Source organism: Branchiostoma floridae, chromosome 17, assembly GCF_000003815.2.
Source record: "Branchiostoma floridae strain S238N-H82 chromosome 17, Bfl_VNyyK, whole genome shotgun sequence".
Lineage (NCBI taxonomy): Eukaryota > Metazoa > Chordata > Leptocardii > Amphioxiformes > Branchiostomatidae > Branchiostoma > Branchiostoma floridae.
Window position 1 is genome coordinate 13,085,380 of NC_049995.1, and position 26,009 is coordinate 13,111,388.

The 26,009-nt window shown below is 40.6% G+C and overlaps 1 protein-coding gene across 1 annotated transcript; it reads left to right on the forward strand.

Moving 5' to 3' along the window:
- Positions 1-7,017: 7,017 nt before the first annotated feature.
- On the forward strand, positions 7,018-17,829 carry LOC118405171 (neuronal acetylcholine receptor subunit alpha-9-like). Its single transcript, XM_035804593.1, has 6 exons — positions 7,018-7,205; positions 10,975-11,114; positions 12,714-12,758; positions 13,556-13,665; positions 14,499-15,031; positions 15,351-17,829. The coding sequence occupies exons 1-6, from the start codon at positions 7,157-7,159 to the stop codon at positions 15,887-15,889; spliced, it is 1,416 nt and encodes a 471-aa protein (XP_035660486.1). The 5' UTR covers positions 7,018-7,156; the 3' UTR covers positions 15,890-17,829.
- The last annotated feature ends 8,180 nt before the right edge of the window (positions 17,830-26,009 follow it).

A 26,009-nucleotide genomic window follows, 5' to 3' on the forward strand; every position in this document is an offset into this window, starting at 1 on the left:
AGACCTACACAGACGCAATATACCATGCTGGCTATCTAATGTAAGTAAGATTTTGGAGGAGTCGGGTTATGCATACCTATTGTTAAACAACGGTCGAGATATACCATCAATTCAGTTGGAGGTGAAGCAAAGACTGAAGGACATTTACCTTCAAACTTTTTACTCAGGGCTGAACTCCAGTGGTAGGACCGGAAACCAAGGAAACAGACTAAGAACATATAGAAAAATCAAACATACCTACGAAAGAGAACAGTACCTTAATATTCAGAATTTCAACCATCGCCGAGCCATGGCTAGATTAAGAATCAGTGACCATCCCCTACAAATTGAAGTGGGAAGATACAACCAGACTCCTCCGAATAATAGACTCTGTACACTTTGTAACTCCAACCGTATAGAGAATGAAGTCCATTTTATATTAGAGTGTCCTTTATACAATGACATGCGCAACTCTTTTATCAGTGCTCTGAATGTAGTAGATACACGATGTAAAGAGTTAACCAACGACAACCTGTTTGTACATATAATGACAACCACAGACAACTTTGTACAACACAAACTCTGTGAGTTCGTATACACATGTTTTAAGAAAAGGGAAGAGTCATGTAAACGTTAGATATAGTGATAGCTTAGTTGCAGATGTATTGTTTATTCAATTGTAATACTACATGTTATAGTACTTAGTCTTTATAATTAGTATCCCATCATGGGATTTGCTGCATTTAGCCCACATGGGCAGGAACATGCAAATAAAGATCATCATCATTAAACAATCTCGTGTATTACAATGCTAGAAGCAACCTTTTCAAAGCTTTACTTATAGCCTTTGTAAAGTCTACACAGATAACAGTTCCTTTAGATCTTTGATTTCATGTGGCCTAGGGATGGGATGTATGCTATGACAGGTCACCTGCTGGAAAGATCTGATTGTCAGGAAGACTTTTCAGTTACTTTTTTCAATCTATTCCACTCACGATTATAGTCTGCAAAGTTTTGCATTTTGCCTGTCTTTCCAAATATCGTTCCAGTATTGCAGACATATTCTCATTAAAAAAGGTAACCTACTCTTTAATTAAAAAAAACGTCTACCCAAAGCCGCATCAGTGGTGTGTTTGGTCGGCCTTTACAAAGGTTAATCCAGGAATTACGTTTGTCATCATTGGTAATTTTAAGTTCTTTACAAAAGGCCGTCTGGTTGCAGGCTAATGTAGATCAAAGTGTCCTTTTGCATTTACCGTCCGACATGCAACAGGCATTGGAAAATGTCCAAATACGTGCATCGCTTACTGAGGCCTTACGCCCGTTACATAAAGCCAACCACAGCCTAACTGCCGCTCTCAACCTTCACCCTGAAGTGGTTTGGAGTCGGTTGAAGGCAAAGTTGGCTGCAGTTATGGTTGGTAGCTAGTAGCCGCGGTTGGCTATTGGTCTGCTGCGCTAGGTGAATGTCTTAATGTTTAGGTATTACAAAAAATCCTCTCTTAAAGCTCACCGATCGTACCGAATTCAATTCATAAGAGGGTTGGCACTCATGAGCTTACTGAGGGAAGACCTTAAGGAAAGAGTACTTGGACCACTGTAGTCAGAAAGAAACCAAGGGAGCTCAGGAAGCTGGTGATTAACAGGACGGAGTGAAAAGAGTTGAAGAAAGACTGATTGTAGCTGCAGAGTGTCTATGACCACTGCAGCAGGAGGACACAGTGGACTACTACTACTACTTAGCAATCATGACAGAGTTGGCAATCGGTTGGGATTCGGGCAGGGGAAATTCGGGTGTCTGCGGCTAGAGGTTCGGATGGTTGGGAGTAGCTTCTTCTTCTAGGGTCCCCACTTGGAGTAGCTTAGAAAATATTATGGGCTTGGACGAGGGTAAATCATTGACGAGTTTGGAAATGGTTGGGACTTAGAACTTACTACTACTCCTACTCTCTGTCAGTCATTCTATCCAGACTATGACAAACTTAGAACTTAGTTGTCGCTAAAATATAGACATGGCCCTAACTCGTCAGACTGCTCCAATGACCTAAGCCTACTGCAGACCTTGGTTGGCTAGCTGCCTGAGGGAAGGCCCTGAATGTGTAAATAACCTCGAGACGTACGTTCTTGGCTGTCCAACCATTTCACCAAGTTGTAACAAATCAGCGTCTAAGAGACACATAACCCTCCATTGATTTGTAGGTTCTTTACTATAATGTCTGGGAGCAGCTGGCAGTCTGGATAGTTCTCAAACTTGAGCGACGCTTTAAGCCTTACTATTAGTAGTCATCACTGTACGTTTTGGAATATTGCTACTACCTAACTCGTAAAAAGTTCATATGTGGCAGTTAATGTCCTGCATGCCAACGCATGTCTGAGAACAGTATTTAAAGTGCTACAGTTGTGTACATCCCAAAACTATCGTAGAGTGGAATTTGTTATCACCAAGTACAGTAGATGCATCTTCTCTGGGGAGCTTTAAAGAACGCTTGCAGGTAGATGTGCAAAAGTTTGGAGTGACGGGTCGTTCATTGTAATATAATCAGCTGCTGCCGCGCCGCGTGCCTGCGAAGCTGGTGTGTTATGCCAAAGGGCGGCTATACCGGCTATAAAACAGATACAGAAATCGGAACATTCACGATATACCTCTAATAATTACGCGTCTTCAGCCAACGCGATGAACAAGACGGATTCTGTCTGCGTAGTTTGATAGAACATACCTTAGTGTGCTATCAACGTGCGACGGTTTCCTACAACGATAGATCATCAGATAGACTGTATTGGTTGTGCTACCATTAAATACATTTAAAACTAAATTCTAATTTGGATTAAGTGACTATTGCATGATTTCAAAATCATCTTTGCTTCAAAGGGAGGTCAATGGCATTGAAGAAACTATTTTATGACTATGAATTGAAATTTTGTCGGAAAGTTGATTTTAGATCTGGTGTGGTAGGTTGAAATAGATGGGAAAGTAAATTTTGGTAAATGAGTTCTTGCACTATAAAATATGCATGTAGTGTGCGAACATAGCTTGTTCCTCTACTAAAGACAATTTTGATAAAATAGCAAAACTCTCTCGATCTCCCTCATGTCTATGTCTGTCTGTCTGTCTGTCTGTCTCTCTCTCGAAACATCTGCAGCTATACTTTGAATTGTCTATCTTTATTTCTCAACAAAACATTTTTCCACAGTTCACTTTTTTTTTCAAATGTCATATCTTAACCTTTTACTTTCATAAGACTGCCTGATAGTACCATTATCAAGTTCCGGCGGACGTAATAACCCATTAAGACAGACGTCATATTTCCCGCCGGAGGGGAAACATAAGTGGGATACACGTAATCATCTGGCAATCTGATTAATGGATTATTCCTAAGGACTTTGATCTTTGGGGGTTATTACTTTGTCATTCGGGAGCATATGTAATTTTCGAACAAATTATTAGATATTAACATTTCGAGGGGGCGGGGTTCTGTGACAGCAGAACAAGTTATGCAGCTGCTAGGTTTTTCTCTAAGCGTTATAAGAATAGATTTGAAAGATATATTGGTTTTGTTATATCTTATTGCAAAATCGAGTCTATCATAGCACAGAAATGTCATAAAGTTAAAAAGATATTTTGGAAAATGGGTATCATTACACTGTGATATTGTAAATTAGTTTGCAAACTGTTCTAGAATTTTATGTAGTTTTTGTCTTTACATTTCTATACCGTATGCTTTTCCTTGCATACATACTTATTACTGCTTTTGTGCTGTACATCTTTAAAATGCAATAAAAAAGTTTAGCGTTAATGAGCGGATTCTCTCAAAAAATGCAATACTGACACTAAAAAGCAAAAAAAAATTATACAGATGAATATGATCATAATCAAATTTGGAAACTTTATGTTCACTGAGGTCGATTAATGACATTTTGTTTAGGAAATGCACGTTCTGAAAAATTATCTTAGGTGTGTTTTGTAAATAGTGTAGCCGGTTTTCAACGATAAAGTACCAAATCGCTTGTGATTTTGGGTTTACCGATACCTATGTCTATGGTGGAGTTGACTCTAAATGCTTTTATCAGGTCAAAACCCCTCTTCAAGGAAAACATCAAATTGTGTTTTCATCTTCTGCAACCTTTTATCTCTTGCATGCAGACGTGAGTTTAAATTTTTACCTCGTTAGAATTAGACACACTAAGGCAAGAGCACCTTTCGTTTTATCTCCATGCGATAAAAGGACAACACTTTCAGGTCACTCCCTGTGCTAATGTACGTTGAATTAGTCATGTGGCACTACTTCTAAAGCTCCGCTGATCCGTAACGTTAGGGTTCAGGATTCTAATACAGAGCCCTTGCCCTGATATTTTTCCCGAGGTCTTGTTTATTCTGAGTTAAACTTTTGCCTTTTTAAATTACCATTGCAAATATTTTTATGAGTTATTATGAGGCAGATGAATTTGATCTAGTGTCATGGCTCTTATCAAGAAAACGCAATGCATATATATATATATATACTCGTCAGAATTAACATACCGCTGTCTGAAGTAACAGGCATTAATATTAATATGTTGTATTTAATTGATCATTGTGAGTATACGTGTGCAAATTTGTTTTAAAGCATCCTTTAACTTGAAAGTCGTATCGACATGGATCTCAGCGACAGCCAATGGTATAAGGCTGCCTGTGCTTCTTTATGCCCCCTTTCCACTAGGACGGCGCTCTCGCCGCGCTGTCTCTGCGACAATAAATGTGACAGATCGCTGAACGAATTGCGTAGTAAAGAAACGATTTTTCATACAATTTGTGTATTTTGCTGTCCTCTCAGTCACACTATATTACATCGGTATGATATACCCAGTAAGAAATCAAAGGTAATTTAGGATGCAGTGAGAGCGCAGCGCGATCGCCGTCTAGTGAAAAGGGGGCCTAAGAAATGAGCCAAGGCCAATATTCCATATTCCAGACACTCCAGAGTCGCCTTATGGCGACAATTTTGACGTGTCTGATCTATCACTGACGGATGCATGGACGTAAGACGGATTAGTCGCAATTAGACACATCCTGCAATGACTTGTCGCTACGGAAGAGGCAACCTACGTACAGCTTTATTGATAGATAAGTGTAATCATATTGCAGAATTAGTCGGTTCCTGTTCATGTTGCGTAGTAGAACCCCGTGTAATGTAAATGGTGTTGCTATTCAATTCCTTTATTATTTGATGCCTGTTGCGTAAAGGTTTGTCGTGTAACTAGAAAGTTGATTGTCCTTAAATTCTAAATAGATCATCATCATCATCATGATCATCGCGGACCAAGTCCACCTCTTAATAGATAAATCCCCCCCCCCCCCCGAGCAGATCTTAGAATGGCATACGGTAGTATCATAAGCTGGGGAAGGAGTTGAGCCCGCAGAAGAGTTTTATTCCTTGTAACGAAATAAAACCCCTCTGGCGGCTAAAATCCTTCCCCAGGTTATGATACCTTCTAATGCGAGCTCAAGATCTGCTTGGAGATTACCCTGCCTTGTCTTTACACCACATTTGACATTTAGTTCGTCCTCTCTCGAGGGAAGACAGTCCTCGGTCTCACAACTCCCGAAAAACAGCGACCCAAAAGTCGATGCAGATAATGCTCTTACCAGAGTACTGATGTGCAATTGTGCACCGGAACTATACATGCCTTTCTGATTGTGGTGTCCATTAATCTACTGTTCAGTTGTCACCTGTAATGATGGAAACCAGCAGTTTTCATCCGCTACCTGCCAAGAAGCTTACAACATGACACACAGAGAACAGCAATACCACGCTTCCTACACTAACCCTCACAGGGCGTCCTGTTTTGTGGAATCTTACTCTGCACGATATCAATGAATAGCATTAAACAGCAACAACCCTTGGGTGACTAAAAGCGTCTTAGATGGCGTGATTGTAATATGATCAGTGAATGTAAAGCTGGTGCGATAGACCGAAAATGTTTTTCTTTGTGTTTTTTATCAGTCCTGTTTGATAGCATTAACACAGTCCAGGATGGAATTATGATAACATAGACCGACGATGCTGCCACGCTGGTAGAACATATTTACAGACTGATCACAATTTGTTGTACTGAAAGAAAATGTAATTCAAATGAAGGATCAGAATATTGTAAATATACTACAATCCTCGAAAAGTGCTATTGCTCATTCGTTTAGAGACTTCTTTTCTGTACATTCTCTAGATCTTCTCAATGCAGGCTGCGGTCAATGGCTGACCAAAGCTTAGACAGATAACGATTTTTTTACGTTTTTTATGTTTTTATGTCTCTTCAATCATACTCGTATATCTTCATATGGCAATAATTAAATGAAGGGTCAAGAAAATTCAATTTCAGTCGCAGTACGACCGCCAAACGATTGCCTTCTAATTATAAGGGCTTTAGGACTGAAGGTTATGATCAATCAAGGACCTTTCCACCCGCCAATCCTGCAAGAGCTAGTTCAAAGTAATGTGAAACCAATCGTTTTTGGGTCGGTATTTTTCGGTGATTTCGTTTATTCTACGTGGAATTGCATTGCTAGCGAGAGTGCCTTGATTTTTTTGGCACAGACTTGTGAAAAAGCTACCTGTGCGCGTGTCTGATGTCGCAGATGTTATAAGGTTAATACGTTGTCCAGTCCGCAACTAATCGTTTGTGGTCGGTATTTGTCGTCGAATGCGCATGTTCTACTTCGAATTACTAGCTAGACTGGCCTAATTCTTTTGCTCAGAAATGTGGAAAGCTGCGCGAGTCTGATGTCGCAGATGTTATAAGGTTAATACGCTGTCCAGTCTGCCACTCATTATCTCCATTCTGCAGTGAGGCGGGATATGGCGTTTGATCTCTGCTATCTATTAGGTGAATATTTAAATGTCGCTTTGGTGCCAAAGGCATTATCCTCCTTACGCCATCTGCCAATAGCTTTAGAACAGGGCCATCACTAAGGAGAAAAAACTAGGTAGTGTCGCCGTACATGCACGTAATGACAAGTACCTTCGTCGCGTTGCACAAGATGGTGCGACAACGAGTTGCCCAACGTTCAGTTTAAAGAATCTAGCGCGTAGGTAGCCATTAATGGGTAGAAATTATCTGGAAATTGACCAATTTTCTGTTTGCTGTAGGTGGGAGGCGGTTGTAAGCTGTTTAAGTAAAAGGTGACATCGTCAGAGCCGGACAGATGTGGCTAACGATAGCCGTTTGCATTGTTACGGGTGGGCTTCTTCACGGTGAGTACGGCTTTCAGCTAGTAGATGTCTGTAATAAGTATATAACGTTGTATACTGAAATATTTCTTGTTGGATAAAAGTTGAATTGTAATTTCTTACAAAAAGAACTGTGAAACTCCAGTCTTTGGCAAGGATTGAGCAAATCACAGCCTCTTTTTACTTTCTTTCATTTTGAATATTTCTTAAATTTGCCGCATTGCCGTCCATATTCACTTGATTTTGAATTGTTTATCCGACATGATTGTAATTGATATTTCGAAGGGAAGTTATATATATCTATTGCCGTTAACCTCTGGTTGGTCGTTAAATATAATTGAATGGCGCAAGTCACACATCTATTTAGCCATAATGCGGCTCCATTTTGTTGCATGTGATAGTGTTGAGGCAATTGTTGAATGTGGTATTGTTGAGACATTCATAGAGCATGCACTATCTGCCCGACAAGATTGATATCTTAATTTTCATTTAGCTTAATTAGATCATTTTCATGACCAGTTCAGGTTCAAATTTTAACCTTCACGTTTCTAATGACACAATGCCCTAACTAGTGATTATTTGTGCAAGAAAGAAAGAATAAACTACAACGGGAATTGTTGTGTAGTGTACAAATAACCTACTAAAAAGAAACGTTTGTTTAAAGTGGGTATCTTATTACAATCTTTACAATTAATGATATGACTCCTGTATAATTTGATTGAACATTTTTTTCATAACCAACCAACCAACCAAAGAAAAATAACTTTAATCTTTCAGAGAATTGTTTTTCATTTGCGTCATAGCTTATGACATGACCGTTTCAAGACATGACCAAAGATTATAAGAAGTTTCCTTAAGAAGAAGATAATACATTTGAAATCGCCTTATCCGTGACCCAATTTGACATATCTTAGAAGCAGGAAGCAGCTTTAGAACAGATTAAAGGAAAGCTTGCGAATTTTGCTCCACGTCCAGAATTGAAGCCGTGTTATAAGCTCTTTTTTTCTAATCTATATTTATTACAGTAGAAGCCAGTTAATTGCACACCGGATTAACATACACTTCTGTTAACTGCACGGAATTCCAAAATCCCAAACCGGTGCGGTCCAGCAAGATAACTTCGCATTATTCGGATAATTGCACAAAATTCACTGGCAACTTGGCCGTGCAATTAAGCGGCTTCTACTGTATTGGCACCAATGTCAGATTTATCTTTCTTCTTTATAGGGTAATATCAATATGGATTATTATTGGTCAAGGCAGCAATGACTGCACAACAACTTACAGTATAAAATTATAAAATCGACCAAAAATACAAAACAGTTTGTGTGCAGTCTAACACCGTATAGCAACAACAGATTACGGTGTAATAGGATACTTTAGATCCGCTCTAAAACCTTTCAGCCAGACCTGCTTTTCTACAACCTTAATAGAACCCGGGAGCGAACATCATTTAACTTAAAGGCAGATTGTAATTTGGAACAGAATCGCTTGCACACGTCGACACAGTATATCTTGAAGGCAATCAACAACCAAGGTGACATCATTTAGAGGCAGGTAACTTTGAGTAAAATAGCTCATGACTCGGCGACGGATTATGCAGATACTGTCTCGTTTTTACATGTGCTGAACCTGTAAGCAGCAGTAGATTGATTGTCTTGGAATTGGTTACCTTGAATCCGCGCCACAACTGTTTAAGGTGGTATCTCACTGCAATTGGGGCACAGGTGCGACACTTCGGGGTTCGTTAAGCACTGTTGTGTTATTTTCACCGATTTTTTTTTTGTAATTTAGAAATAGAATAATTTACAACTGAATACTTTTAAATTCATTTTAACACTCATAACACAAAACGTAAAAAATTTAGTTCTTAATCTCTGAAATGTGTTGAGTAATCTTGCGAACCCTGTAGTGCCGCAACGGTGCCCAAACTAAGTGTAGTGAGATACCATCTTTAGACCGACCTACTTTTGTTACCAGTGCACAATTATCGCACAGGCTAAAATCCTCTCCGGTTCCTGGTTTTTCCTAAACTTGAATCCAGTCTACTGCTGGCACGGCCTACCGTAGTTAGTGCAGGCTCTCTACGGGGCCAGAGTAGGTCTCCGCCGCCGGGATTATCATTCACACCCGGTAGGATTTTCACGCGGTTAGACTTTGCCCGGGGGGGGGGGGGGGGGGTTAATAGCCGGTCAGCCCACTGGGCTAAAGTCTAACCGCGTGAAAATCCTACCGGGTGTGGCCGATTACCCCGGCGGCTGGGAGCTTCCCTGGCCCCGTACAAAGCCTGAACTAACTACGGTAGGCCGAGCCAGCAGTAGACTGGATTCCAGGTTAGATTTTTCCTTCTCGGAACATTTGCCTCACACTGACATGAAGATTGATTGATAATCAATCAATCGTGCACCACAATGTCAATGACTACAACTCGTTGGTTTGAATCGACTTTGCTGTGAGTTTGACAAGGGCAGAGGGAAGGCTTTGAAGGACACGTCCTAGTTTGTAAAATTGAAACAAAAATGTTTCTGACGTATTCAGCGCATATGAATTTTACTGGCAATTAACCTCACTGCCCACTCACTTCGAGTTAAATGGTCGCTGAGACGTGTTAGTCGCCTTTGTAGCTTGATATAATACTCGGCTTTGTAAAGATTTGTGGTCTTATGATATTGTTATTGATACGTATCCTGTCCTTGTCCGATTCCATTTGTATTGTCTCTGATTTCGTCTGCAATAATTCGGCTTTTCCTTTTGTAATAGCCACAGGCTAGTTGGGCAGCCCAGGCTGTGCGTGCTGAACAGCCAAACCAATAAAAGAAATCAAAATAAATATTGTTTCAAAAATCTGATATGCCTTTACGATAATACGATAATAATCAAGACCCTATTATATATAGATTGGTGGATGAATGAATGAACTGACTTGAAAGATCATTATCTTCACTAATTACTCATCAAGCACATGGAAAACAAACCATGTTATGATGTTGTTTTGCAATTAAGGACAGCTCCAAGCATGATATATCACTATCGAAGGATTACCGTATATGGTTATGTTACTGGCAAACTCCAGTCCTATGATGTTTGTATCAGGTAAAAACTAACTGAACTGGAAAACTGTTAGATTAAAACTGTCTTGTACGATCCGAAGATGAGTTCTGAAAACAAAATTGTTAATCTCTATTTCTGCTACGAGGCAATATAAGGCAAAAGTGGTGCTGATCCTTTGCAATTTACCGAACATTTAACATTGTCCCTTGTAGCACATTAGCTTGCATGTTAAAACGTTTGATATGGATTTGCATGTCCCTAATATTAGTTGCAATCCTCGTATATTTAGACCAAGTGCAGGCAAAATGCAGGTAACGGACAGACAGACGGACGGACACACACACACACACACACACATGCACATAAACACATCGTATATTTAGACCAAGTGCGGGCGAAATGCAGGTAACAGACAGTAACACACACACACACACACACACACACACACACACACACACACACATATATATAGGAACACACACATACATAAATACATACACACACACACGCACGCACGCACGCACGCACACACACACACACGCACGCACACACACACACACGCACACGCACGCACACACACAAACAAACATACACACACACACACATACACACACACACGCACACACAAATACACACACACACACACACACACACACTCGTTAGACCTTCGACAATGGTACTTTGATAACCACTTTCATGTGAAGTTGGTTGATATCTTATGCTATGTCCTCTTTCGTTCCAGGGGCGCATGGTGAGTTTGATGGGAAGAAGCTGAAGATGGCGATACTGAAGGATTACCAGAGAGGCGTCCGTCCCGTGGCGAACCACACCCACACCACGCCCCTCAAGATGGGCATGGACTTCAGACAGATCATCGACTTGGTGAGCACAACACTAACATAACTCTAACAGTGCACTCTCACTGCACTTGCGTCAAACTTGCGTCCCTGCGGGGTTCGTTCACTGCGTCACTGTTTTGTTATTTTCTCCAATTTTCTATAATCTAGATAAGGCGTAATACGTAAAAGTATGACGTAGAAGGCGACAAAATACACAGAAAGAAAACGACAAAATACACAGTAAGAAAATTCGTTCTTTATCTCTGAAATTCGGTGAGTATCTGTCGAACCCCGCAGTGACGCAAGCTTGACGCAAGTGATGTGAGTGTGCACCTTAACATTACTCTGATGCATATTAGGCCACACTGACTTTATCTTACAGATGACATCCACTGGAGACCCAAAAACTAAGGCGAAAATCCTGCAAAAAAATGCCGCTAAACCACAGGACTAACCATCCCGTCCATGATCCATTCTTTTCCTGGCTTGGTTTGCACTGTTCATCTCCAGTAAGACACAATTTTCTTAATTCCAATAATGATTTTATTGCAAATTCTTAAATGTTATTAAAGAGGGGAACAATGGTACTGTGCTCTGACCCTGTGCTCCCTTACCCAGGAGAGCAGGTCGTCTGGCAATCATAGAATAAAGATTGACCAGGGATGCTTCAAATTATTTTATTGAGAACAGGCGAAAATTAATGCGTGCGAGGATGTCATCCACAACATTAAATCAGTGTGGCCTTACAGGTAATATGTAACGCAATAATGGTCGATTATCCTTTTATAGTGGACTGTTACTCTTTGATATCATATGAAATGAGAAAATGATAACAATCAGATAACAATACAATCGCAGTAAATTGCAATTAGGAACTAAGTCAACCGTACCATATAGCCTACCATGGTAATATGTAACAGAAGATTGATCTTCCACATTGGTGTATATTAGTCTGAAACAGAGAATTCTCTTTGTAGAATCGCAGAGCATAATGGGTAAGCAGATATCTTGACTTGACTGATATATACATGCCAAAAATAGAGTTTCTCTTTCTTGCGAACATAAGAAGATTATTTGGCATTTAAGAAAATTGGGTATAAAGCCATCTGAGTTTTTCGTCTGTCTCCTATTTCAGGACGAAAAGAATCAAATGTTAACGAGCGATATTTGGCAAAGACAGGTAAGAAAACTGAGCAGAATAATATTTAGGGGACAAGCATAGGGATGTTGGCTGTTCCTTCAAGGAAACCATCACAAAAATGCCCCTGCAGCTCCAGAGCAATCTGCTTGGGGCCCAAATAACATTCTTCTTTACGTCACAAGCTATCTGCCAACAAAAACAAAACCACAAAAAGATACAAAAATTGAAGTTCTGCTGCAGTGCCAAGGTCACATACCCGGGGTGGGGGGCAAGTCAACCTTGACATCCGTCTTTCCAACCTCTAACCAAATATCATTGGAACACATCTACTTGTCGAGGTTCTAGAGTTATGCTGACCACAAATATCCGGAAACACAGAAATTCAATCACACACGCCCAAAACGTATACATGTATAGAAAAGGGAAACACAGCCAACTACCCAATGGCATCTTTGTGTAGTATTTTCTAAAGGGTTATGATTATCCTTCTCCTGTTTTCAGGACGAAAAGCACCAAATCCTCTCCAGTAATGTTTGGATGAGAAAGGTAAGAGGACTGGTGCTAATGCGAGCATGTCAAGATTTTTTTGTCACCTGTTGTATTTTTTCACGCTTTTCTCATCTTCTTGAAAGAACAGTATTTTTATTAAAAGAACAGTAATGTAATCTTGTTTTATTGTCTTACGCGTGTGTTATTGTTGCTATTTGTTTGTAACCGTGAGTCGACCTGGTCTGCATGGATTTCATGAATTGTAAGTGAATGGCACGTGAAGAGTTGACCTGAATCTAAAGACATATTTCTTTTAATAGCTATGATTTACATCTACCACATCTGTTTGTGGATGCTTTAGAAGTCTATTCTTACCGATTGAGGACATGTTAGTTCGAGTTACAGTCATTATCTCGTAAGACCTCGTATTTTGAAAGTCGCATGTTATCTATGAGGTGAAAAGAATAGAACACATTGATGTTATCTGGGTGGAATTCGTCTACGTCATTTTTTTTGTAATGTAGCATTTGAATACGTTTGAATCCACCCACTGACCTGAATTATAAACTCTTGGTAAACTAGTAGATGAACGTAAACCGAAAATAAGCCCTTTCACAGCTACAGAGATCAGAACGCATGTGCGGCGACAGGAATTCCAGGCAATATGTCAAATAGGAAGGCCCCGAAAAAGAAAAAAAAGTCCTTGTCTCGAACATTTCTATTTTCATAACGATGTCCAGACGAGTTTTGTTTCTTTTTTCGGCGCACATGCGCTCTGACCTCTGTGAAATGGCTTATAAGAACAGGGCACTTTTATTGATCAAGAATCTAAAATGTCTGCGAACCTTTTGTAGTACTGGAAGGACGAGGCGCTAACCTGGGACCCAGACGAGTACAACGGCATGAAGTACATCAACCTGCCTTCCACGGAGATCTGGCTGCCGGACGTCGTCCTTACTAACAGGTAAAGGAGGAAGATAGATATTTATTAATGGTTTAAGAATGTTGAATATAAGCTCCTTCAAACTTCCGAGTTCGCATGCGCGTCGACACGAATCGTCAAAGGAGAAGGCCCCTGAGACATGTATAAGCCTTTTCACACTAGTTACCGCGCATGCGCGAGTGAAATGAGCTCTTGGTAATATGTCAAAGCTAAAGGTCTCCAGAAAATCAACATTACGTTCCGGACATCGTTACACAAATCGAAACAATGGCAGTGATTAGGCTGTTTACGTCTGAGGGACTTCAACTTTGACATGTTACCCAGAATTCCTTTCAACCGCGCATGCGTGGTAACTAGTGTGAAAATGCTTGTAGGCTTTTCATTTAACTTCATTTGCGCCATGTTGGATTGCAGCGTACGTCTGTTAGCCTTACAAAGATGCTACTGCTTAATTCAATTTACCCGCCAACGTGGTCGTCGGAGGATTCAAATTATGATCAATGAAAACATGTATACAAACACGTCTTAACATAGTTATGCAAATCTGGACCGTCGGCACGAGAACTGTTTACATGCTAACAGCCTTCAATGGCCTTCAATTTTTAACAAATTACACACAATTACTGTCGCCGCGCATTCGAGAACTTGGAAGTATAATAGGACGACAAAATGCTTAAATTTTGTATGAAAGTTGATGTATTGGTATATCCATCACAAAACTGATTTCAGTCTGTATCAACAAAAAGCGAGTGAACTCTTTTTTTTTCTACCAGTCAGATTTTGTCTTCATTGGTAGAACTGTGAACCCGATCTTTGATCACAACACTTACATTTTCCCTAACTCTTGTTCACAGTGCCGGAAAGAACCACGACCAGCCTCAGAACAACGTCATCATCAGCTACAACGGTGAGGTGACCTGGCTGGTGACCCGGATGTACTTCAGCGCCTGCTACATCAACACCTACTTCTTCCCGTTCGACGAACAGAATTGCACTTTGACCTTTGCCTCTTGGACACACAGCGGCTTCGAAATCGACCTCATTCAAGAACCCGAACCGCCGAGCAAGTCCTATTACGTCAACAATGACGAGTGGAAGTTGATTGACATTTACGTCAGACGAGACGTTGTCTACTACGAGTGCTGTCCAGAACCGTATCCGGAAGTGACGTATACCATACGGATCCAGAGAAGGGCCCTGTTCTACGTCACCAACCTGTTGGCGCCATGCTGTCTGCTGTCCTTTCTCGTCATCTTCGGCTTCTACCTGCCGTCTGATTCCGGGGAACGAGTCGGGCTGGGCATCACCATCCTGCTCTCGTACTCAGTGTTCCTGCTGATGGTGTCGGAGTGGATGCCGCCTACGTCACGGACGGTGCCACTGATAGGTAGGTTTTGTGTATTTTGGATATGAAAAAGCGATTTTGATGTTCTTATTGTTGAGTACTGTCAACGACATGGAAATAATGACCCAAAAGAGAAACTTCCCTTGACTGGCTCCATTCTGTTTTATTTTAATGATCTTTCATCAACAAATTACCCTAAAGGCTATTGGAATAATCAGTTGGGAAAACAAGACTGTTGAATTTTGTTGATAGTAACCGTGCTCATTTCTTAGCTGTGTTCCTAGAACGTCACTAAAAGTGATGCTGTAATTTCTTCATAAAATTCTGAAGTCTAAAGAACTTTTGTTTCTTTTTCTCCTAGTGGTATACTACAGCGTGACGATGCTGCTCGTTACCCTGGCAACCGCCATGACCATCGCGGTGCTGAACATCCACCACTGCGCAGCCCACACCACGCCGGTCCCTCACGTCATCCGGTTTCTCGTGCTGAGACTTCTCGCGAGACTCGTGTGCATGAACAGCGTGTCGTCTCATTGGGAAGAAGAGCACCACCATCCATGGAACATCGAGAGAACCATCAACATGTTCACCATGAACACCCTGGACAACGGGCACGGCACGGACACCGAGTCGGTCGCGAAGAATAAGAGCAAGCCGCCGGGAAACTCTCCAGGAGAGAACGGACTGTACGCGTCCCTCTTGATGTCCATGAGAGAGATTCACAAGGAGATCCGCACCATAAACGCGAGGTTTCAGAGGACTGATATCCAGACTGGGATCGAGGACGAGTGGAAGAAAGTAGCGAAGGTCATAGACAGATTTCTCATGCTGCTGTTTGCTGTCGCCACCTGCCTGACGAGCGTTTGTCTTTTTTCCCAAGTGCCACATTTCAATCTATAAAGAGAGAAAACAGTGTAACACTGGGGTTCAAGGACTGCTAAACTGACCATGCAAAACGGCTTTAAGCATTTTGGCCGAGCGGTTTAGCGTCTGGGTTTGTGAGCTGTCGGCCAGGGATCGTCGCGGGTTCGAATCCCAGGAGTCAGAAGATTTCTATATATTGTTTCTGTCTGTTTCTACGACCTTTTTGTGTGGCACATCTATAGCATGTTACTCACAAGGCCGGTGTGGGAACCATTTAAACAAGAGGAGAGTAGAAACCGAAAGAACCTGGCTCCCAGGATTTAAACCTGGGCCGCCGGCTTACAAACCCAGCACCCAACCGATTCGGCCAAAAGGCTTTAAGCCTTTAAAAAGCTGTTTGGCGTGGCCAGTTTAACAATCTCTGAACCCCACTGTTACATCATGCTGCTGTAAATACCTTATGTCCGTATTTACCACAGAAAGAAAGCATATTGACAATCATGAATGGGACTGTGAAAGGTTGTAGAAGAATTAAATGTACAAAATAAAATAAACTACGCGGGGACGATTTAAGCTATAGAGTCAGCCAATTGTACAGTGTTCTTTAGATACTGCCGCAGAAATATATATGCTTAACTCTTGTAGATATTTAACGAAAAACGTTTTGCACTTTGACGCAAAGAGGTTGATTGACGAAAGTTCACATTGATTTGTATCAATTTGTAACAGCCTGTTTCAAGTCCACCGGACCACACATAGCTGTAAATGCTGTTGCTTCTTACTACATTACGGTATGAACCACCGATCTTAAAACTAGAACAAAATGTATCAAGTTAATATAAGATATCAAACTTACAACTGTAATGCGAGGATGGATGCGACACTGTCGTTAAAACTGTAATCACATGATCGTATATTCAGAACACTTTGTCATAATGCTCTGAAACCTTTGATAGAACGCAGATAACATTTCATTCCAATGCTATGTATTGTTGAATGAAGTGGTCTTAAAACTAGTCAACTATACATATACGAACAACACACAAATATGCTCTCAAAGCTAGGTGTACCTACTATATACGTATATAGGAGTGGCCTTAACACACACTGTAAAATACCATTAGGTATACCTTCCACAACTACATACAGTAATATATTTTATTTCTCTATTAAAAGAGGAACATAGAAATTTAGTCCATATATAAACATAGGTTTAAAAAATCCACATGGCTGCATTAGTTAAATAGGTAATCATAGTTTTCTGTGGTAGGTCATCACGCTCTTATTGGCTCGAGGATACCTAAGGATATCATGGCAGAGGAGACGTATTAGAAGTTACTAATCCTACTTAGTGTCTGCTGTCTACAAATACTCATAGGCAATGTGTATATGTGTATATCTGTACCGAATGGGCGTTATGTCGTGTGAAATATTTGATATTACGTCGATGAGGGTTAGAAGTCCTGGTAAGAAGATACGCCAAGAAGTAGTTACTCAAGCAACTTCCAAAATCATGTTCAGTTGCTTGAGTAACTACTTCTTGTCGTATTTGTTATAACATCGATTGTAGAAGCAGCACATTTAATGTTTGGACAAAGTATTGAAGGACATTTGTATATTTACACAGAGGACAATTAAGGTTACCCCATGATCGACAACAAGACTTAGATAATGATTGGCCTTGTACTATGTGATGGTCATGTGCACATTTAATAAATGTGTGCGTTACGGTTAGAAATATTCATTGCCCGAAGTGTCTTTTTGCAGACTGAAAACCTTTACTTCATGAATTGAATAATCATTACAGCAGATTACCCCCTGTTTTTTTACCGCAGTTGTAAATTGTAAGAGTCTCACTCACGACAAACCTCGCCTTCTTCATCCCCATCGGCAGCTGTAAATCTATAAACAGGGTACATTAGCCACAATGAATGTTTCCGTACCAGAATGATAGTTACTTCTGGCATATTCCTAGTTTAAGAGGAGTCTATTTTATGTGCTTCACCTGTGCCATCAAACTTAAATCTTTAACTATTGCTTCTACATGACATTATGTTAAAGTTTATTAAAGGGCGACTACTCTACAGTGTCCATTTCAACGGCTTAGCAGATAGCTACACTCTGAACCTGGTAGTTGACACTAGCCGGATATATTGGTTGATTTTACATAGTGCAATCTTTGCCTTGAAGTTTGAATGTGCCGTGAATGATTGAGTACCAAGAAAGATCACCAAATTGCTAAACACGATGACAAAAAAAAAGATTTTTGGTAGAGCCCTGTCCCAACAAGAAAATTACAAAGCTTGATGAGTTACCTGAAGTTCAGTCACAAGGTGCCTTTGAAGAGAATAGTATAATTAGGATAATTAGGTGAATAAATGATACCAGCGACGGGTGTGAAGGAGTCAATGAGGCCGGCAGCGAGAACTACGGGCGCAACAGGAAAGGAGCAAAATTTTCTAATTTGGTTTAAACTTTCGATCGAAACCAAGGTGACATTGAAGAGACGCATGACCCAATTACGTCGCACACGTGTGAATTTGACTCCGTCAGAATAAAGGTTAAATGCGTCTGGGGATCAGTGGTGTATCCGTCAAGGTCCATCTGGGAATTGATAAGTCCAAATGTAAATGTCCTTCGATCCCTTGACAATGTAAAACCTAAATCTATCAACGTCCAGTCAAGCAAAACGGTTCTTGGCCACCTTTTAGACAAAATTGAGTTACTGGGCCAGTTGCATTAAAGAATTTAGTAGGTACACTGAACAAAAAATAGCAACTGGTTCTTCTACTCAATCAACAACCGAACATTTGATCTTGACCAAGTGAAGCTGAAAATAATAAAATGTATGATATCTTACTCCACCAAAATAAAGTTTAAATGCGTTTGAGGATCAGTGTTGTCTCCCTCTCAGTACATGTTGGGAGTTGATACGTCCAAATGTAAATATCTCTTCGATCCCCTGACAAAGTAAGACCTAAATCTATCAAAGTCCAGTCAAGCAACACGGTGGCAATGTCATTTCTTAGCCACCTTTTAGACAGAGTTGAGTCACTGGGCCAGTAACTTTCTATTCCACATCAAAGTTGGTGGATCAGTTAATTAGACAAAAGGGGAAAAAGTGACTTAACTCATTGAGTACATTGAAGAATTTAGTAGGTATACAGAAAAATGAGTAACTGGTTCTTTTGCTCAATCCATCCATCCATTAATTTTGATCAAATGAACCTGAAAATAATAAAAGATATGATATCGACTTATTAAAGTTAAAAAGTTAAAGTTTGCCCATGCATCTACAGACGCGTAGGGTGGCGCCCATCCCCACTTCAAAGCCCTTGGGTATGACTCGGCAGGGGATCGAACTCACGACCTACCGAATGCAAGGCGAACACTCTACCCACTAGGCCATTGCACCGGTTTCTATCGACTTATGCTAGGTTTTAACTGAATCAGATATTTTCAATTTACATGATAATTGTGCACATGGTGGAAACATATTGGATTTGGATGAAAATGTTTTAATTTAGCATGGCGTTTCAAATTCACTTTGTCCTTCGGTTTAACCTTATAACCAATGGAAATCTATTGCGGGAAGACTACTTCATCAGGGTGAGAGTTCATTTCAACGTATGACCTTTTACGCAACCGTTATGGACATTCAGACAAACTTATTTTCATTCAAACAGCCAAATGTCTTATTAAGACCGATGCCACGGTTAGTCTCAGTCAGCAGTTTACTGCTCAATCAGTGGAATAATTCCCATCATTAGTCATGGTTAGATCACAGGCAATGTCCCATTGCAGCGTCCATGATGCATCGCAGTCGTTATAGAGCCAGTGACCCCCAACTGATACACGTGTCTTAATTAAGTACCAGGTTTCAGTCGCCCCGAATCCCGCATGTCTTTTAATGTTATTGCCATCAAAATGAGTGAGAGTCATAATTCCTCGGAAATTTGCCCCGGTACTAATTACTCCCTCAGCTGCTGAAACGCATTGATTAGATGGTCTCTACTGCATCCCACGCTGACTGAATGCGGTCTGACAGTGAAACCCCGCTAATCCTATGATAGTTATTACTTGCCAGCCGACGTCTCTATAGAGTGCTTTTATGATGGAACGCAGCTTAAATGGATACTAGATAATATCAAATATCGCCTCCCTAAGATTAGATTACATTCCAATAACCTTGTGACCTTCCCGGTTGTGTGATGAGTTTAGAAGTCATGTCTGTCTGGATTTTGTTTACATTTAACAGGCGGAGTTCCGCCATGAATGATACTGTCCTAAGCTGATCAAGTAAAAAGCCTAGATGTCTTTCATCATAAAATTTTTCACGTATTATTGAATAACATGATTTACAAGTTAGCCATCTCAAATATGATTAAAAACTTCTGATTTTTATGAATGATTCGTTAAGATAATGAATTAATGGACGTAAATGTCTGAAATGCCAAAGTCCCTTTATTGACAATGACAATGACAATGACAATTATTACACATCCGCGATTGCACGCGGTTTTTCATGCAATCCCGCCGTTACGCCATACAATCCATACATCGGCAAAATGCTATGTATATATTGTGCAAAGTTCCAGGCATCTCGAAGTTAGCACGCCAAAGCTATAGTTTAAGACCATAGAATCCCAGAGGCAGGAGTCGTCCAAGGACAGAAGCCAGGAAGCGTATCAGCTAATGTGCACAACTCCCACGGTGTGTGGTAATAGGAAGATAAGGCCTGCTTACTTCCAGATAACAGCGTCGTTACAGACACGTCTTCCTCTATTAGCGACGGCAGAAAAACAGCAACTCCGTGAATGGAATACCCATCAAATGGCGTTATGACAAGTTTGAAGACTGTAGAAAATGAGATACATTTTGCGATAGTGGACATGTTTTATAGTAGAAGTAAAGATATACATGTTCTATAACTTCACCAACTCTACAGTACAATAATGTCATTGGTGTTGCATGACGATCTACATCGTATAACAAATACGACTAAACCGTTGTAGCTTATTTTGCTGAATATTCGGACAGGTTTTAACTCTTGTGGTGCTGCAAATTGTAACTATACATTTTCCCAATTATGGGCGTTTAAGACCCTTTGGAAAGTAGGGGTACTGTTTTCACTATGCTACGTTTTTGAAAAGTAGAGACCTTAAGCTATGTAATGATGTATACCTTAATAGGGTTATTTGAAAGGAAAACAACAAAAGAGTAGCATAGTGAAAACAGCACTAACACAAGCTTTCCAAGACGCGTTGAAAACGAGATTTAGCTTTTGCGATGGACACATGTGTTCTTGAGTAAAAGTAAATATCAATATCTTCTATGACTTCATTATCTTTACAGTAATGAATTTAAGGTGGTCGTATAACAAGTATGAAAGCAAACCGTTAAAGCTCATTTTACCGTATTGTATAGGCTGTATAACGGTCCATAAACAAAACACAACGGCAACATTAAAAGCTCATTCGAAGTTTGGTACAAAAATATCTCTAACGTGTATTTATGTGGCATATAAATAACGTGTATTTAACGTTTATTTATGTTGTACTAGTGTTTCAACGCTTTGACGTTTACTATTTGGTCTTGGTATCTAGTAAATAGTCAGCAGACAAACACAATTTAATACGAAAACAAAAACCTGCTAAAAAGAAAACAAAATCAAGATGATAGATGCCATTTCACTTTTGTCTAAATCGAAGTTTGGTACAAACATATCTCTATAACGTGTACATGCTACTAGTGTTTCAACTCTCTATTGTTTGCTATTTGGTCCTGGTGTCCAGTAGATAAGCATTGTGGTAGAAAAAAAACGCCAAAAAGGAAAGAAAAATCAAGATGAAAGATGCCATTTCACTTTATTTAAATCCACAACCAACTTCCTTAATGTGAAGGCCGTGAGCGCGTCCTTGTGATTTATATTCAGCTAAAGTCAGGTAGTGAAGTAGTGAAAACTGTAACCATCCTTGGAAATTGCAAAGACCTCACCCAGATGCATCAGTATTAGAGTAAATACTATCTCCAACATAGAAAGCTGAATGTGAAGGCTGTGAGTGGATCCTTGTATTTTATCTCCGGTTGAAGGAATTCAGTGAAAATTACAACTATATCCTTGGAAATTGCATAGACCTCACCCGGATTCATCAGTATTAGATTACATATAATCTTCATCATAGGAACATTAATTCAAGGCCGTGATCGGGTCCTTGTTTTTTCTCCGTTGAAGACAGTCAGTAGAAACTATAAACATTCTTGAAGATTACAAAGACCAGTATTAGAGGACATATCGTCCCTCGGATAGGACGTTAAATGGAGGTCCCGTGTCTTGGGAGAGCCATGCCCCGGGCACGTTAAAGAACCCGCCACATGTGCGATGGTGCGGTGTGAGTGGTCCAAAACCTACAGTACCTTGGCCGCACCTGGGGCAATTACTGTCGTATTGAGGTCACCTGAGTGGCGCCGAATGGCAGTTCGCTCCAGACACTTGCGACAGTCGTATTGAGGTCACCTGAGTGGCGCCGAATGGCAGCTCGCTCCAGACCCTTGCGATTTAGCCCCGCCTATTGTAAGCTCCTCGCAATTCAGCCCCTGGCTGCAAAGAATGAGTAGTCGGCCCACCCCCAATAACAGATATATTATCTCTATCGATATATCGTAGGAACTAAGACCCCCCCCCCCTCCGAAACTATGTGGTATGGAATTAGATTAAGCACAATTAACATTTATAACGTGAAGTATCTTATGAAACATTAGAAACTTATGAGTTATATTACAAATGATTGATAACAATTGTTTGACCAATTGCTGACGTCACGTATACGCAGTATCACGTGGTAAAAAAGATCACGTGTTTGTAATTCTCGCCATTTTACGTGCTGAAGTAATCGGTCCTGAAGAAGGGGACAGTAGTCGTTGAAAATTCGACCCGTGTATACTTTGTGTGTTGGAAGAAAGTTAAGCATACTATGATTACTACCAACACAGATGAGCTTCCATGATAATATAGTGCGTCATTTTCTGCCGAGCTACCCCCTTTTACTCTGCGCTACACATCAAGGTAGAGACTATCAGAGGTCAAGACTGCAGGTAATGAAAACTCTGTGTAAGACAGACTTGCAATTCATCAACGGAAACGGAACGCCCAGTGAATAACAACGCTGTCTTCTGCATTGTCTACATCTATCTACACAGATCTGTGGGCTCTGACACGCTAGGTAGTCTGACCAGTGAGAATTACAAATGAATCTTAACGCAGCTGTTAGTTGCTATACTGAACTTCTGTTAATTGTTGCTTCGAGGTAGAGTCCCAACATGGTACTGCAATTTTCAATACGACTTCATATCTAAATTTGGTTCCGGCCACCAATACATTATTACATTATTTTTCTTGATTTCTGTCAATGGTGTATTTCATTATGTAGACGGGATCGGAAGGTATGTCCTTTCGATTCTTAAGCTCATATAACAGATATAACACCACATGTCTGTGTGCAGTTATTACTTCCGACAGAACTCACAGCCATAGGTGAATTTTAAAGTAGCCTATATAATGTTAGAACTCTGCTCAAGTTTTTATGCATTGGCGTTAAGTCAATGCATGACATATGTAAGATAGCTCAATGGAGTCACAGACCAACCTCTGAATTTGATACCTAACCTTACATGACAATGATGACATGATACAAATTTGGGGAAAGCCCCAATCAATTTAAATGTTTGTTAAAGTTTAACTTATGAATAATGGCATAATATAGTGGCAGATTTACTAGGAACATTTAATAGATCTTCACCAAAGAGTATTTTAAAAGACCAGTAAATTAGAAGTTCAACATTCTTTCCGGTTGACATTTCCGCCTAAAGGTGCTAGTAACGTATGTGTGCATTTGTTATGGCGATGGCATTAAGCATTGTAACCTAAGGCCGGAAGTGACACTTCTTCTTATCCTTTCGTGTCATCACTACATTTTTCTTCTCCAGTACTACACACACTCCCTTCCTCTGGGGGTAAGAGCTTCCAGATCTTTCCTGGTACATGGTTCGGACAGGAGGCCTAGGGGACAGACAAGAAGGTGTTTCGTGGTCTGCTCCTGTCCGCAGTCACAATACACGTAGCCTGTCCATTTGGGCTGATGCCCCACTTTGCTATGAAGGTCTTGCATCTTACTGACACTTAACGTACGCATTGGACACAAATTGACCCCCTTTCCGTTTTGCACTGTGAGCGTATCGTCACTCGGAAGTAGCGAGATCAGAAAAGTTACACGTCAACGAAGAAACTAAACGTCTAGTCTCCTTCACAGCCATACATGGGCGCTGGACTCTAATGCAGAGGGGGTGGGGGTACCCGATCTTCTTCGCGAATTTTAACATGATATTATATACCAAGTTCTTTGGCAGTATAGGTCCTGCCGGCATAAAAACGTGGTGCATATGACCCCCCACCCCCAAACAACCCCTCTATCCCCGACCATGAACAGAAGCAATCTTAGAAAGCCTACTAGAACCCCAAGCGGGATGTCAAAAGACCAGTTAACTTTTCGGTTGCTATTTTTACTGTAAGATTTTGGTAACGGTTTGAGATTTGTCATGGTGATAGTATATGCAACCATTCCTTGGGTCGGAATGTGAAGTCGCGTGGCGCAGCGGCGGCATTTGTGCCTCGCGATCGAGAGGTCGCGGGTTCAAATACGACAGCGTGTCACCGATCTTGTGCCTTTCCTCACTATACTCAGGTGAAAATGAGTACCTAGCTTCGGCTAGGGCCGTCCCTCGGATATGACGTTAAATTTAGGTCCCGTGTACCCCATGCACGTCAAAGAACCCCCACACGTGCGATGGTGCGGTGTGAGATGGAACAAACCCTTCTGTCTGGAGTTGGTGATTCACTTCAAATCACCCGAACGGGATCCCCGTCTTGCAATTAGCCAGCGAAAGAGTATGTCACCCCGTAAGGGGCGGTATAACCCCGCCGTGTGTAAACATGTGCGAACATGTGTGTATGGCGGCTTTGAAGAGGTGACCATTGACACCTGTTTCGCCATACCCTCCATTGTCATCGTATATGGAGAATCCTAATAAAAGAATGTGACTTCATATAAGAAATGTATTTTAAAAATTATCCTTAGTCGATGGTTTCATATGTATGGAGATATCTAGTAGCAGGCATCCTTTCATCCCAAGAGATAGTCCATAAGATTCGGATTTTATGGCCGCGGACAGGCCTACATAATGTGAAATACAGTTATTATGGCAACTATTACCTAAAGTGTATTAACCTATAATCATTCAAAGTCAGTTTTGTTGGGTTTAATAATCGGCCTTCTTTTTTTTACTTTGATGACAGCGGAAAAGGAATCTGCCCACTTCTTCCGTAACGTGTGGGATAACTAATTTTTAAAATTAGATTTTTTCTCATCCTCAACAATAGTGTGATTGCATTATATTAAAAACAACTTCCTAGTTCTAAATATAATAACTCGCTTCCTGTAACACAATGACTCCATAATAAAGTAATGGCTTCCATCTTTATATGCTATCCTATTGCTTTTATATTACGAACGATATTAGTAGGTGGGAATTCTTAGTAATGTCATCATTTCCTTTTTTTCATTCCACCCACCTTACTCCTACGCAATGCGGTCTTCGTTGTGAGGAGAAGAAACCATAGAGATAGACTCGAATGAACCTTGTATTTTCTGACCCATGGTGGCATCCAACTTCTCACGCAATAGAATGCAGGAAACCGACTTAAAAACTCTCCCATACCTTATACATACATAGTGCGTCTCTATCATTTTTCCCATTGATAAACTTCTTCGCCGATAAGCAGTCAATTTAAAGCATTTGGGTATGATTTTGGAAACGGTCAGACGATCAGTGACACAGACAAGACCATATCCAGTTTCTTGTGTAACTGCTTTTTGGCGTATCTTATTATCTGGATGTTGTAACTTTATTGACGTAAACGTCTTTAGTTGATGAAAGGCTTTACTATCTGTCTTCAAACGCGCCGAATCGTATGCAGCAGATTTGATGTCACACAATCCGCATCACGACTGAAACTAATTGATTCTCTGAAGAGTTCAAAGCCTCCCTTTGTAATCAGATATCATATTGGCAACAGGGAAACTTGGCATGGCGACTGGGT